General features: G+C 39.6%; 1 protein-coding gene across 1 annotated transcript; it reads left to right on the plus strand.

Moving 5' to 3' along the window:
• Positions 1-171: 171 nt before the first annotated feature.
• LOC125469241 lies at positions 172-4,636 on the plus strand. Its single transcript, XM_048566335.1, has 10 exons — positions 172-669; positions 768-908; positions 1,226-1,414; positions 2,478-2,615; positions 2,705-2,826; positions 2,954-3,086; positions 3,220-3,349; positions 3,478-3,557; positions 3,657-3,791; positions 4,002-4,636. Exons 1-10 carry the CDS (start codon positions 172-174, stop codon positions 4,236-4,238), a joined length of 1,803 nt encoding a protein of 600 aa, XP_048422292.1. The 3' UTR covers positions 4,239-4,636.
• Positions 4,637-13,504: the final 8,868 nt, after the last annotated feature.

Below are 13,504 nucleotides of genomic sequence, written 5' to 3' on the forward strand. Positions count from 1 at the left end.
ATCACAATCAATCTGAGTAACCCACGTGTCCTTTGACGCAGAGTCCCTTTCTCGTCTCTCTCCTTCAGAGGCCCCCCTTCTCATGTCGACGTTACTTCTTAACTCTCTCTCAGTCAAGAAGAACCAGAAATCTAGAGAGAGAGAGAGAGAGACGGAGAAAGAGAAGCTAGCATGGACGAAAGTTCATCGGCACTGATCGAAGCAATTCTCAGAGAGCAAGAGGAGGAGGAGGCACAGAAATATGGCAGGAAGCTCACCCAAAACGGTGACGCTTATGCGTGGCAGACGGTTTCGTATTCGAAGCGAACCCGGAAATCCTCCTCCAAGGCGCTTCTGGCGGACTCCAACGCCGATCTTCACAACGGTGTTGTATCCTCCGCCTCCGACGTGTTCCGGCCGATCGAGCTGCATTCCGAGGAGCGCCGTCGGAGAGTTCTCGAGGCCCAGGCCGCAGCCGTTTCCGGAGATGCCACACCCAGCGCATCGAAGCGGACTTCCGATGACGACGATGAGGGTGATAGCGATGGTGAGGTGGCCGGGGCGGCCGTCGAAAACGGCGAGGTGAAGAAGGTGAAGCAGAAGAAGCCGAAGAAGCCGAAGGTGACGGTGGCGGAGGCGGCGTCGAAGATGGACGCCGGTGATCTCGGCGCCTTTCTGGCTGATATAACTGTGAGAGATGCTAATCGCTTCTGTTTGTTGTCAAATTCTGTAAATTTGGGATTCAATTCTTTTTTCTGATGTTTGGTTATGGGTGTTGGGTTGGATAGGCTTCGTATAATGAGACGCAGCAGGACATACAGCTTATGCGCTTGGCGGATTATTTCGGTCGAGCATTTGCGGCGGTCAGTCCGGCTCAATTTCCGTGGTTGAAGACGTTCAAGGAATCCTCTGTGGCAAAGCTGGTTGATGTGAGTTTTTTCTTACACGTATTTCTGCATTCAGCTTTGAATCTTTTTATCAAACAAAATGAAAAGAAGAAAAAAAAGCATCAAACTCTTTAGGAATTGTGGGAAAAGAAAAGAGCTTTGGATCATTTCATCGTGTTTATCTGCTTATCCGGTGTATTTAATTGTACATGCATGCGGGTTTTCGATAGAATGTGATTGTTTCGAATCATACTATGCTGATTTTAAACCCCTTTATTTGTGTTTTCAAGTTGTGAAATCTATATATATGTTTCAACGGGTCTCCTAATATCATATGATTATGTTAATTGTCAAAGCAGATCCCCCTTTCACATGTATCTGATGATGTTTACAAGATATCAGTTGAATGGATCGGCCAGCGCTCTACTGAAGCGCTTGGATCGTTTGTGCTATGGTCGTTGGACAGCATTCTTGCTGACCTTGCAACTCATCAAGGAGTAGCCAAGGGATCCAAAAAAGCGGTTCAGCAAGCACCTTCAAAGTCTCAGGTAAATTTCAGTTGTTGCATGTATCAGATTCCCCATTTAAAGTGTCACGTAGTGCTGAACTCTTTTGTGCATTCCATTATCTGTGACAAATTGTAGAAGGTAGATTATCTAACTACTAATGCTGCATCTTCTTCCGAAATTGGAGTAATAATATGAGCAAAAACAGTGTTTTGGCCATGCTTTTGCCTTGAGAACTATAGGACCAGATTTACTCTAAATTTTTCAATCCGTATATTTGAGAGATATACTGCATCTACATTTGTAAAACTGCACCGGAATATTATGTCAAGTAAATATCTTGTAGAATTTTATGTAATTGTATGGTGTGGTGTTTTCGCTCTTTATAACCCCTTGTTTCTTAAAATGATTTTATTTGCATTCGCTACTACTATCCGTAATTATTGTTTATCTTTGCTTTCTTCATTTTTTTTCCTTCCTTTTCAAATATGTTCCTTCTTCAGTGGCTGCATTATAGAGGATGCTTCTGTATGCTATTATTAATGAACCTTTAGATATCATATAATAGCAGTTCCATGGCTCATTCAACTTTGTTGCATACGTGATCTGATGCCAAGATTGGCAGCATGTTTTCCTAGTATACCATCCGGGAGATGCTTGAGATGTTGATTTTTTTAATCATTTGGCAGTTCATTACCCTTGGAGATAGCTTATGCTTTGCCTTTTGGGAAAGAATTTTGCGTCTTTAACAGTTATGCATTTGATGTGATTCTTTCTTTGCTCTAAAATGTTTGAAGGCTGGCTCATCTTTCAGTGTTGAAATTGTTTTATGTGATATTGGATTTGGCTACCCTAAGCTTTAAACAGCAATAGTAAGACAACAGTGTTTTAAAATAGCATCGGAATTTGGGGGTTCCAGTCCAAAACTATTGATTACTGAGTTATGTACGAAACAGTTAAATAACTTCTAAAGTAACAAGCCTTTCCACATCCTTGCCTTTTGTTTTTTTCCTTCCATTAAATTGGTCAGCATTCTCTTTACCATAACAGTTTAGATTATGTACTTAAACCAAGTGAGTTATTTGATGTAACCTTGGAGCTGCAGGTTGCCATATTTGTGGTTTTAGCAATGGTATTGCGACGAAGACCTGAAGTACTGATTAGTTTAGTTCCTGTGATGAGGGGAAGTCCGAAATATGAAGGCCAAGATAAGCTTCCAATCACAGTTTGGTTGGTTGCACAGGTGAGGCATTGTATTTAAACTTCTTAAGACCATGGTTCATTCTTTTCTAAAATATGGATTTTTTACTAGGGAAAACATTTATTATGCAGGCTTCTCAAGGAGATCTGGTTGTTGGGTTGTACTCATGGGTACAATTTCTCTTGCCTATATTGAGTAGCAAGTCAAGTAGTAATCCACTGTGTAGAGACTTAATTTTGCAGTCTGTGGAAAGGTATGACGCCATTTAGATTATCATGAGTTCGACCTTCTTCATCTTGCACATGTCCGCATGTCTGGCTTCCCTGTTACATAGACCCATCTACCATGACTAATTCTGTTCCTTTTTCGTATGATGTCAGAATTTTGTCTTCTCCGAAAGCCCGTCCTATTCTATTAAATGGTGCTGTCAGAAAGGGGGAGCACATAGTGCCACCATCAGCCCTTGATCTCTTGATGAGAGTCTCTTTTCCGACACCTTCTGCCCGAGTTAAGGTGGGCCTCTTTAAGAAGCCTTTGCATGATTGCAAAATTTTCCTTTTAAACATGCTAATCAAGCAGGACCCCCAACCCGTCTTACCCCCCTCAGCCAAAGAAATAATATGTGGAACATTTTGGTTTTGCTAAGGCAACTGAGAGGTTTGAAGCTGTTTATCCAACTTTGAAGGAGATCGCCCTTGCTGGTTCCCCCAGAAGCAAAACAATGAAGCAAGTCACACAGCAGATATTAAAGAATTCAGTTAAAGCTGTTAATGAGGGTAAGCAAAGAACAAAAAAACTTATTTCTGTTTACAAGTATTTCCCCTTTGAAATTGTCTTTCCAAGTGAAAAGAGTATGAATTTGGCATTTTCTCTTTCGGAGCTTGATGCATAGAGCACTTTGCAGGCATACCTGATCTGTCTAAGGAAGCAAGCGGCTTATTTATTTGGTGTTTGACGCAAAACCCTGAATGTTACAGGCAATGGGTATGAATTGTGATCATTGTTCTCTTACTTCATATTTTTCTTGAAGGCATTGTACGAAGATTTATAAATCATCAATTTGCTGTATGAATACTGGAACAGGACATACTTTATCTGGACAATCTCGACGCAAGTGTTGTTCTCCTGAAAAAGCTATCTGACGAGTGGAAGGAGCAATCTGTTAAACATGCTTCTCTTGACCCCTTGAGGGAAACTTTAAAGAGTTTCAGGGAGAAGGTAATTATATTCAGCTATCTAAATGACAAGTCTGCCAAGACCACTATGAGAGTATAATTTTTTTATACTTCTTTCTTTATAAAGTTCATGAGGTGCGTGGAAAACAATAATTTGAAGTGATGAACCCAGTCTTATGATTCCATTTGCCTTATATTAAGTAGTGTTATCCTGAACCTGTTCTTATGAACTTGTTTTCTGTTTTGGATGTAGAATGATAAAGCATTGGCAGCGGGGGGAGCTGATGCTGCCCGCCATTCACTGTTGAAGGATGCAGACAAATACTGCAAACAGATTTTGGGACGATTGTCGCAAGGCCATGTATGCATGAAGAGCATGGTACTTGTTTCTGTTGCCCTCGCTGTGGGTGCTGCGGTCATGTCCCAAAACATACAACCTGGGGACCTTAAGAAATTTGTAGCTATGTTTAACTTACCCCCAACTCTCTGAATGGAGGAACTCACCATTACTTACAGCATACAGGGTTTGATTAAGTCTGGCCCATAACAGTATAGGCAGAGGATGAGTTAAGTTGAGCGTTCGACCGACTTGTAGCAGGTTTCGGTGGAATTAGAAGTACAAGCAGCAGCACAGCGTAGCCGAAATCTGGGTTTTCCGTTTCACAAGGTGTTTGACGCATCTGGTTTCCAGAGTCATACTCTGTCAAGTGAGTCGTTTTTCCTTTCAAATGGACTAAAACTATATGGTGGCGTGTGTTTTTCGGGTTTTCTTTATTTATTTTGTGTCATAGAATAATAGCGTGTTAAAATGTGCACATGCAAAATGGTCATAAGAAGGTGGAAATGAATGGTGGAATAAGTGCTTGAATGAAAAGTGCAGTTCGTTTCCTCGTTGTGTTCAGATTTCATATTAGCATGTTTGAAATGAGAGACGGAGAATACTTTGGGCCTCGTTTGGTGGCCGGGATCGGTTTGGACTTTGTATTTGGAATAGGCGAGGATTGAAGTGGACAAGATGGGACTCTTCTTGTCTAGTGTTTGGTACAGTCAACTACCCTGGACTGGGCAAAAATACCTTGATAGTTAAAAATGCATTAAAATGACACTACTGATGGACTACAAGTCTCTCCCTCTCACTTTTACCGTGCATTACCAACACATTTAGCCAAAGTTCATCATCCTAACGCACACTTCAAGTCCCTCGATCCCGACCTACTGTTTTTTTGTGTATTTCTTAAGTCCCTTGATCTCGATCTAATGTTTTGTAGTGCATTTCTTAGTAATGTTCTATTTGGAGGCAATAGGTCTGAAAAAGTATCTAAAAATATCAAATTTAGATATTTGTATCATGTCAACATAAGGAACCATGGCATATATGTTTGGAATATATTCCATTTTGCGAGAGTTGAAAAAGCACTATCTCGTTGAATGAAAAAGTTCGTGGTAGCCTAGAGTCTCAACATCGGAAAATACGCTAAGAGGAACACTATAATGTAGAAGCTACCGCATGGAGTCGCAGATTGAATACTACATTTGGGTAATTAACCCTTGTTTAAATTTTTTTAAGGTTTGTAAACCCAACTAGACTAGACCCTTAGCTTGAACAGAAACGTACTTAAACCTTATAAGCCTAACATGATGCACCACCTAATAAGTAAGTACTTCTTAGGTTATCTCCAACCGAGGGTTGGTAAGAGGACTCGTTTTAGGCCTTTGGCCCTCCAAGATAATAATATTTTAATGAACAGTACATGGTCATATTTGCCTTCATCTCCAACCGAGGGCCAAAGGGTCATAGAGCTCGTTTTAGCCCTATCACAAAAAATCATCTCCAACTGAGGGCCAAACATAATTTATTATTTAAAAACTACAAGAGGCATACCAGAAAGATGTTGAGAGAACTTTCGGTACTCTACAAGCACAATGGAAGATCATCAGCGAATCAGCAAGAGGGTGGAGTCGAGAAAATTTAGACTCCATCATGATGTCTTGCATCATATTACACAATATGATAGTGGAGGATGAGCGAGATGGGTATATTGATGGAGAGTTCGATGATAACCAAGAAGATCCAAATAGGTCAAGAAGGGTTCGTGCAAAAATATATGATGGGCCTAATTTGCCTTTCAATCCATGAACTGGTAGTATCTCTATAAATGAGTACATGAGGCGCTATAGAATGATACATTCTTGTGCCACAAATAAGTACCAATAACAGGATCTTGTTGCACTTCTTTGGGCCAAAAGAAGCATAGAGTAGGTGTTTAAGTTTTATGTTGTTAAATGTTTTTAAAAATGTTGTTTAAGTTTCATGTTGTTAAATGTTTTTTTTATGCTGTATAATTTTTATGTTGGTTAATGTTATTTAATGTTGTTTCATGTTACTTAAGTTAATTTAATGTTGTATAATGGCTTAGGAAGTTATAGGAATAGAATTTAAAAAAAATATATGAAACAAATTGTGTAAGATAGAAGTTATAGGAAAAAAATAGAATTTGAAAAAAAAATATGAAACAAATTTTGTAAAATAGAAGTTATAGGGAAAAAATAGAATTTAAAAAAATATATATGAAACAAATTTTGTAAAATAGAAGTTATAGGAAGTTATAGAAAGAAAAAAAACAGAATTTAAAAATATAAGTTATAGAAAAATTTTTGTAAATAAAATTGTAAAAAAAAATAAAAATAAAAATTAATGGCTAGCTGACGTCAGCTAGCCGTTGGATTCAAATTTTTTTTTAATCATTCCTATCAGTTATATCCGACAGGATTGCTGGAATTTTGGCCTAGCCCCGGGTTGGTTGGCTGGCTGCATGCAACGAGCCCTTTAGCCCATGCAGCCAGCCCTTTAGCCCTTGCAGATTATGTGGGGCCCACGAGCCCTCTGGCTTAACCCTTGGTTGGAGATTGTTTTCAGGCTATTTTCGGCCCTCTAGACCCTTAGGTTGGAGATCGCCTTATAATTAGATGTTGAGTTTTATTATAAAATGCCTCAATGATATTAGAATAGAAAACTCACATGTATAGTTGGATATTGTTTTGTCATATGCTCGATGTGAGATTCTATTCTGCAACAACATGGTCACACTTTCATGTCACTAGTACTATGGTTTTCACTTGCAAGTAAACGTTTTTAGGCTTGAATTTAGTGAATGATGAGTTCCATGGATTTTACTATAGGCCTAATTGGATAAATAGTCATCGTGATGATAGGGTAGTATGAATATACCTCCATGTAAAAAAAAATTTGAGTTAACCTTTGTGGTGGAGCCGGTTAGCCCATTAGCCATAGCTGAACACTCAACCAAACTTCCTCTGCTGCCACGGCCAATTGAGAAGCAGCACACCGTAACTTAGAATCAACTTGAACGTTGCCCACATTTTCTACCATACCACTACTTAGTTTTCATATTTTATTTTTCCTTTTTAAAGAAAATATCCCAGCGAGCAAGGAGCTACCATCTTTCGCCTGCCCTACTACCTCGCACAGTCTGGCTTGGCAACCCCACCCTCCCTCTATGTTTTTATTATGGGTAAATTACACTTTCATACCTCAGGTTTGGGGTCTATTTCAATTCCTTACAACATCTTCAAAACATTTCACTTTCATACCTTAAGTACTATTTTATTTCAAAATAATACATTTGTTACATTTTCCATCAATTGATCCGTTAAGTGCTGATGTGGCTGCCAAATGTATTACACATGGCAAAAAATATATTAAAATTTTAAAAAAAAAAAAAAAAAATTTCAAAAGCCACAACCCACCCCCCGCCCATTATTCCTTCCCCCCAAAACCAAAACCCATTAATCCCCCATCACCAACCTCGCCCATTATTCCTTCCGCGACCCCCCCCCCCCCCGGCTCACAAACGACCCACTCAAACCCACCTTCCTCCATGACCCACCTCACCCAGAAACCCACCCTCTTCTACACATCACGCTCCTTAAATCCACACCTATTGGGAGGATCTGGGTTGCAGGGAAAGGATATGGGTTTTTTTTTTTTTCTTTTCTTTTCTGGGTTGCAGGTAGTGGGTGCGGAGGAGGACGTGGAGGATGGGTGCACAATGGGTTTGGGGAAGACGGGGGGGGAGAAGAAGGGGGTGGTTTTTTTTTGTTTTTTTTTCCTTTTCCTGGGTTGCGGATTGGGCTCAGGTTGCTGGGGATGGGAAGATGGGTGCACAGAGGATAGGTGCGGAGGAGGATGTGGAGGATGGGTGGGAGTGGTTTTGGATTTAGGTTGCAGGGAAGGACAACAAATGGGGATGATGATGAAAGGGATAGGTTTCGGCGTTGCCCCGGGGGGAGGGGGGATTAATTGACACACCTCGACCCAGAAAGTCTACTTGGACCCTGAATCGAGCTGTGTTGGCCGACACCTGGAAGGTGACAAAGCCATAAAATGTGATAGTGTATAAAAAGTGAATAAATTTAAATCTAAAAGTGTCTAAGTACCAGAGTGCGCTACGAGTGGGATCGAACTCATTTCACACGCAATGTCAGAGCATAGGTAAGGTACAGTAGTGTGGGTAAGAATAATACCCTCAGAAATATCCATCAATACTAAGATTCGCCACAGATTCTTGTCGATACAAACTCAGTAGCTAAAACCTGGAGGGCACCAAACAGAAGGTGTGAGTAAGCAATAAAACCAAGCTTCCCAAAGTTATTACCTCTCTAAAAGTAATGCCCCTAAATGTAAAACCCGTATCGTTTTCCATAAGACAGTACAACATATATACATATATCCAACCATACTCAGAAATGACCAAAACCACGGTTTGCCATCAACTCCACCATACATTAATAAGTAAGCCAAATGAACTAAATCAATACAAAGTGATATATCAGTCAGAGTCATCTAAAATGACATGTACAACTTATCCATATCTCATCAATCATGGCTAGCATATAAGTCGGAGTCACCTATAGTGACCTGTACGACTTATCCATATCTCATCAATCCTGGCTAGCATATAAGTCGGAGTCACCTATAGTGACCTGTACGACTTATCCATATCTCATCAATTATGGCTAGCATATAAGTCACCTATAGTGACATGTACGACTTATCCATATCTCATCAATCATGGCTAACATATAAGTCGGAGTCACCCATAGTGACCTGTACGACTTATCCATATCTCATCAATCATTGCTAGCATATAAGTTGGAGTCACCTATAGTGACATGTACGACTTATCCATATCTCATCAATCATTGCTAGCATATAAGTCGGAGTCACCTATAGTGACTTGTACGACTTATCCATATCTCATCAATCCTGGCTAGCCAATAGCTCAATAAGTATACCTGCACACGAGTCGGAACCACCTAAAGTGGTTTGTACGACAGGACTGGGTGTAAATAAATACACTCAAGTGCTACGATCACATGAAGACTGGGCGAATAATCGCGGGTCACCTACGAGTCGGAACCACCTAAAGTGGTCTGTACGACAGGACTGTGCACCTACCTTGAATCCAAGGTGAGCGTAAGGTGCGGGAGGTGAACATCACGTGAAGGACTGTGCCCTGGCCACGGGCGGGAGCACTAACACCGAGGTGCAGGTTTATGAGCTCTCAATGCATCTCAATATAACATGTGGAACTCATGGCAACCAATATGACAGTATCGAAGTTGCCTAACACATAACTGTAGTCATGCTATAACGCAATCGATTCAAGTAGTACCATAAACTCACCTGAACTTACCTGGGTGTCCTGAGTTCACCTTTGCACTTGAAAGCATTCCCAATAATTATATGCAAGTAATATACATATTGATATACCATGATGCAATCTAATACTCAATCATGTCGTAACATTCTCAATTATAAACAATACGGTGTGAAGTGTACAATCAATAACGCCATACTCCCGAACTACTTATTTTCAGGGATAATTATCCATGACAACCCAATTAACAATAATTTAACTAACTAATTCATAAAACTAAATTTCCCAAGCAAGGCTTTTGTCTCAAATATTTTATGGCTGCATCTAACGTCTCGTTAGACTGCCTACGTACCCTAAACAAGGATCAAGCCATTTGTAGTTCATATAGTACTTCAAGCATTCACAATAATTATATATGAAAGTAATATGCCTAATCAATTTAAAAGTGTCAATAGAACTCTCAACAATATGTACGATAAAAAGGAAAAGATGCACTCACCTGGAGTCCACGCTATGATTCTTTAGCGCACGCATCGAGGCGTCCTGAATGATTGGTCTCTGTGACCAATTATCAAATCACATCTCATAACTCTTATCCGTAGAATATGTAATTCACATAAAACACAACCTCAACGACATTCTAAAATAGTTTGAGACCTATTGACCACAAGTCAACCGTCGATCAAAGATCGATGGTAGGGTTTACAACCCTGTATAACTTGACCCGGAAGATCCGCATATCAGATTTCCAATCCGCAACTCCCAACGATCCAAAATATGTTTCTAGAATAACATATTAAAATTTTATTACGATCCAACGGTCAAATCTCCGCCAATTACCTAAAACAAGTGGCCGTGAACATTTATTTTACTAACTTACAAATCCAATTCAGGAAGATCCGTAAGTCGGGTTCCCGATCCGTAAATTTCTATGATCTTTAAATATTACATATTATAATGTATCCATTTTTGGTGACGATTCAACGGTCGGATCATCGATTCACATTTTTATCAAGTAACGTATCGTAACGAATTTAGGTTCCAACTATCAACCTACGTCATTCAAATGACAAAACTGAATTCAAGACATTTGACATAGCCTAAAAATAGCATTGGCGGCCCACTGGCCACGCGCCGCCGCGGGTGGTGGTCGGACGCCCCGACTCGCCGGAAAATCCAACTATTTCCAAAAATTCTCAAACTTCACAGAAATGAAGATCTCAGTGAGTGGAGCAACTTTCATACCTGCCACGAAGTCCAAAAGTGGACGGAAGATGGTCAATTTTTCCCACAAAGCCGGCGGGTGCCTAAAACTTCCCGACGTCGATTCATCGTCTACGGTGGTCCAACGGGGTCAAGGTTGGTTGGGTTTTGCTCCTGGGACGATGGGCTACAAAGCCCAAGTGGTGGCATCGGCCATCGCTTTGCCAATTTGCCGGAAAATCGAAAAGGGTGGCCGGAGTACCATTGATTTTCGTCAACTTTCGTGGCCTCAAACCACCACATACCATGGTTAATCAAGGTGGTTCTTGGGTGGGTTTTGTAGAGGGGAATGAGAGCTTCAAGATGGTGGTGGTGGCATCGAAAAAATCCACAGGAGTTGGCCGGAATCGGCCTTGGAAAATGGACCCGCGGTGGGTGTGGGTGGACGGGAACACTTCCTTTTCTTTTTTTTCTTTTTTTTTTCCTCCATTTCTGATTGGGCTTCACCTTAAATAACAAAATTTCTGATTGGGAATTTAATTTAATTAACACTAAACCTTGAATAACCAATTTCGAACGTCCGTAACTATACCGTTATAATCCGGTCTCGCAAACAGATTTCGCCAATACGTTCGTACCAATGAGTACTACGAGGATATGCTAAAGGAATAAGTCCCACATCTCTCAAGTCGATGGTCAACGGAAGTCAAAGACCTTACCTCTAGGGCAATTTCGTAAATTCACGCTTTTAAAATAAAATAAAAACGTAAAACTTGGAACGGGTTGTCACATTAATGGGTTTTGGTTTTGGGGGGAAGGAATAATGGGCGGGGGTGGGTTGCAGCTTTTGAATTTTATTTTATTTTTTGAAGATTAAGGTTTTAAAAAAAAAAATTAATATTTTTTTTGCCACGTGTAATACATTTGGCAGTCACGTCAGCACTTAACGGATCAATGAATGAAAAATGTAACGGAGATATTATTTTGAAATAAAATAGTACTTAAGGTATGAAAGTGAAATGTTTTGAAGATGTTGTAAGGAATTGAAATAGACCCCAAACCTGAGGTGTGAAAGTGACACACCCCGACCGAAATCAGGGTGTCGCTGCCAGAACGCCCTGATTTCGGTCGTCGGCCTGGGGGGGACCACTTCCTGGGCCCGCTCCACCACCGTAACACGATATTGTTCGCTTTGGGCCCCGACCAGGCCCTCACGGTTTTGTTTCTGGGAACACACACGAGAACTTCCCGATGGGTCACCCATCTTGGGAATGCTCTCGCGCACTACTCACTTATATGCGAAACAACTATAAAAACATTAATTTAAAGCACATAACCAAAACTAGGTAATAACTTCTCGTACAATGCTCAAATGGGGTGTGTGAATACACCAACATGATCAACTCAACCTCACAAACATCCCCATATTTTTAAAATAATGTTTCGACGTCACACGTGCCCCCATGAGCTGGCCAAGGCACGGCCAAACGCGCCCCCCACCCGCGGCCACGTGCCAGGCACACTAACGGCATCAGGTTGTGTCAGAAAGTGTAATTTACCATTTTATTATTTATTAGAGACTTTAGTCGTGTAAATTTCAAACATAAAAACCTTAATTCTTCTGTGACATTGTTACTAAATAAGGGCATTATGAAGAATTTACGGGTCACATACTAACAGAGAAATAACAAAAATTTAATTTTGGACTTTGTTCTTAACATACTTTACTACAAGAGTTTAAATCCGACCTTTTTACCATAGAATCTTCTGACTATTCTATCACCACGAAGATCATTTATCCGATTAGAATATTTACTATAAGTTGATAGATTGTGTAGCTTAGTCAAAAAATCATTTACTCCTTTAATACAAAATATTGTTGTATATAAAAATAAAATAAAACAAAACAAGTTGCATATCTCTTGCATCACCCCTGACAAGAATATGATTATGTAAACACACATCTTACTCGTAATAATGTTCACCCAAAAAAAATAAGGGAAATTTTAACGAAAAGCTCTTGGTACTCTTCACTTTAACGAAAAACCACATTTTTACACTAGAAAGTCAATCATGATACTGTTCACTTTACCCTTTATTTTGTTCTTATTGTTAAGACTCAAAGTTTTCAATTCATTTTCATTAGTTTTTCTTAAAAAAAACCCATAATAATGCTTCCATACTAGGGGACGTCATGGTACTAAATTAACCAACATGATCTTCTCCGGATTCTTTTGGTGAGTATCTTGGAGATTCGTAAATCATGTCTATTCATTGTACATCGTACGGTCAGTTTTTATCAGGTACTATTTGTATTTAATTTTAAATAAAAATATTTAAAATAATTTATGATAATCACAACGCACGATAAACGGATATGATTTACGAATCTTTAGAATCCTCACAAAGAGGATCCGACAAGGATCCGGATTCCTAAATTAACATAGCTTACCCGTTACGGTTACTATTTTAGTGACATCCGCCGTATTGCAAAAGGACCACATGACACATGAGATGAGATGGATCTCGGCCAAACGTCTAATAAAAGAAAGTAGCCAACTTAGCATTTAACATTCAACTTTAAACTCATTTAGTGATATATATTTTTTTCACTTGTACTTAGCTCAGATTTTTATGTTATTTTACAATTAACAAAGTAAAAAAAGTTAATCAAGCAATTCAAGACTAGAGAAGCAAGGATTCGCTAATAAGCCCTAAAACAAAATAAAGTCAAAGTTTGCATGTGGTTTAATATTTTAATAAATAGAGCGTTGTGTTTCTATCCATGTGTTTCAGAAACTCTATTATTTCTTTAATTATTGCAATATTTTTTAGCTCTCCATTCTTTTTAATAACAGCAATTTTCTCAAAA

The sequence above is a fragment of a genome, unplaced genomic scaffold, assembly GCF_019419815.1.
Source record: "Pyrus x bretschneideri cultivar Hongxiangsu unplaced genomic scaffold, Pyrus_bretschneideri_v1 Contig41, whole genome shotgun sequence".
Lineage (NCBI taxonomy): Eukaryota > Viridiplantae > Streptophyta > Magnoliopsida > Rosales > Rosaceae > Pyrus > Pyrus x bretschneideri.

Coding starts and splice junctions, on each gene's coding strand:
- LOC125469241 (XM_048566335.1), top strand. CDS start 172: ATGGACGAAAGTTCATCGGCACTGATCGAAGCAATTCTCAGAGAGCAA. Junction 2,616..2,704: donor CAGTTTGGTTGGTTGCACAG/GTGAGGCATTGT, acceptor TTTATTATGCAG/GCTTCTCAAGGAGATCTGGT. Junction 3,558..3,656: donor CTGAATGTTACAGGCAATGG/GTATGAATTGTG, acceptor ATACTGGAACAG/GACATACTTTATCTGGACAA.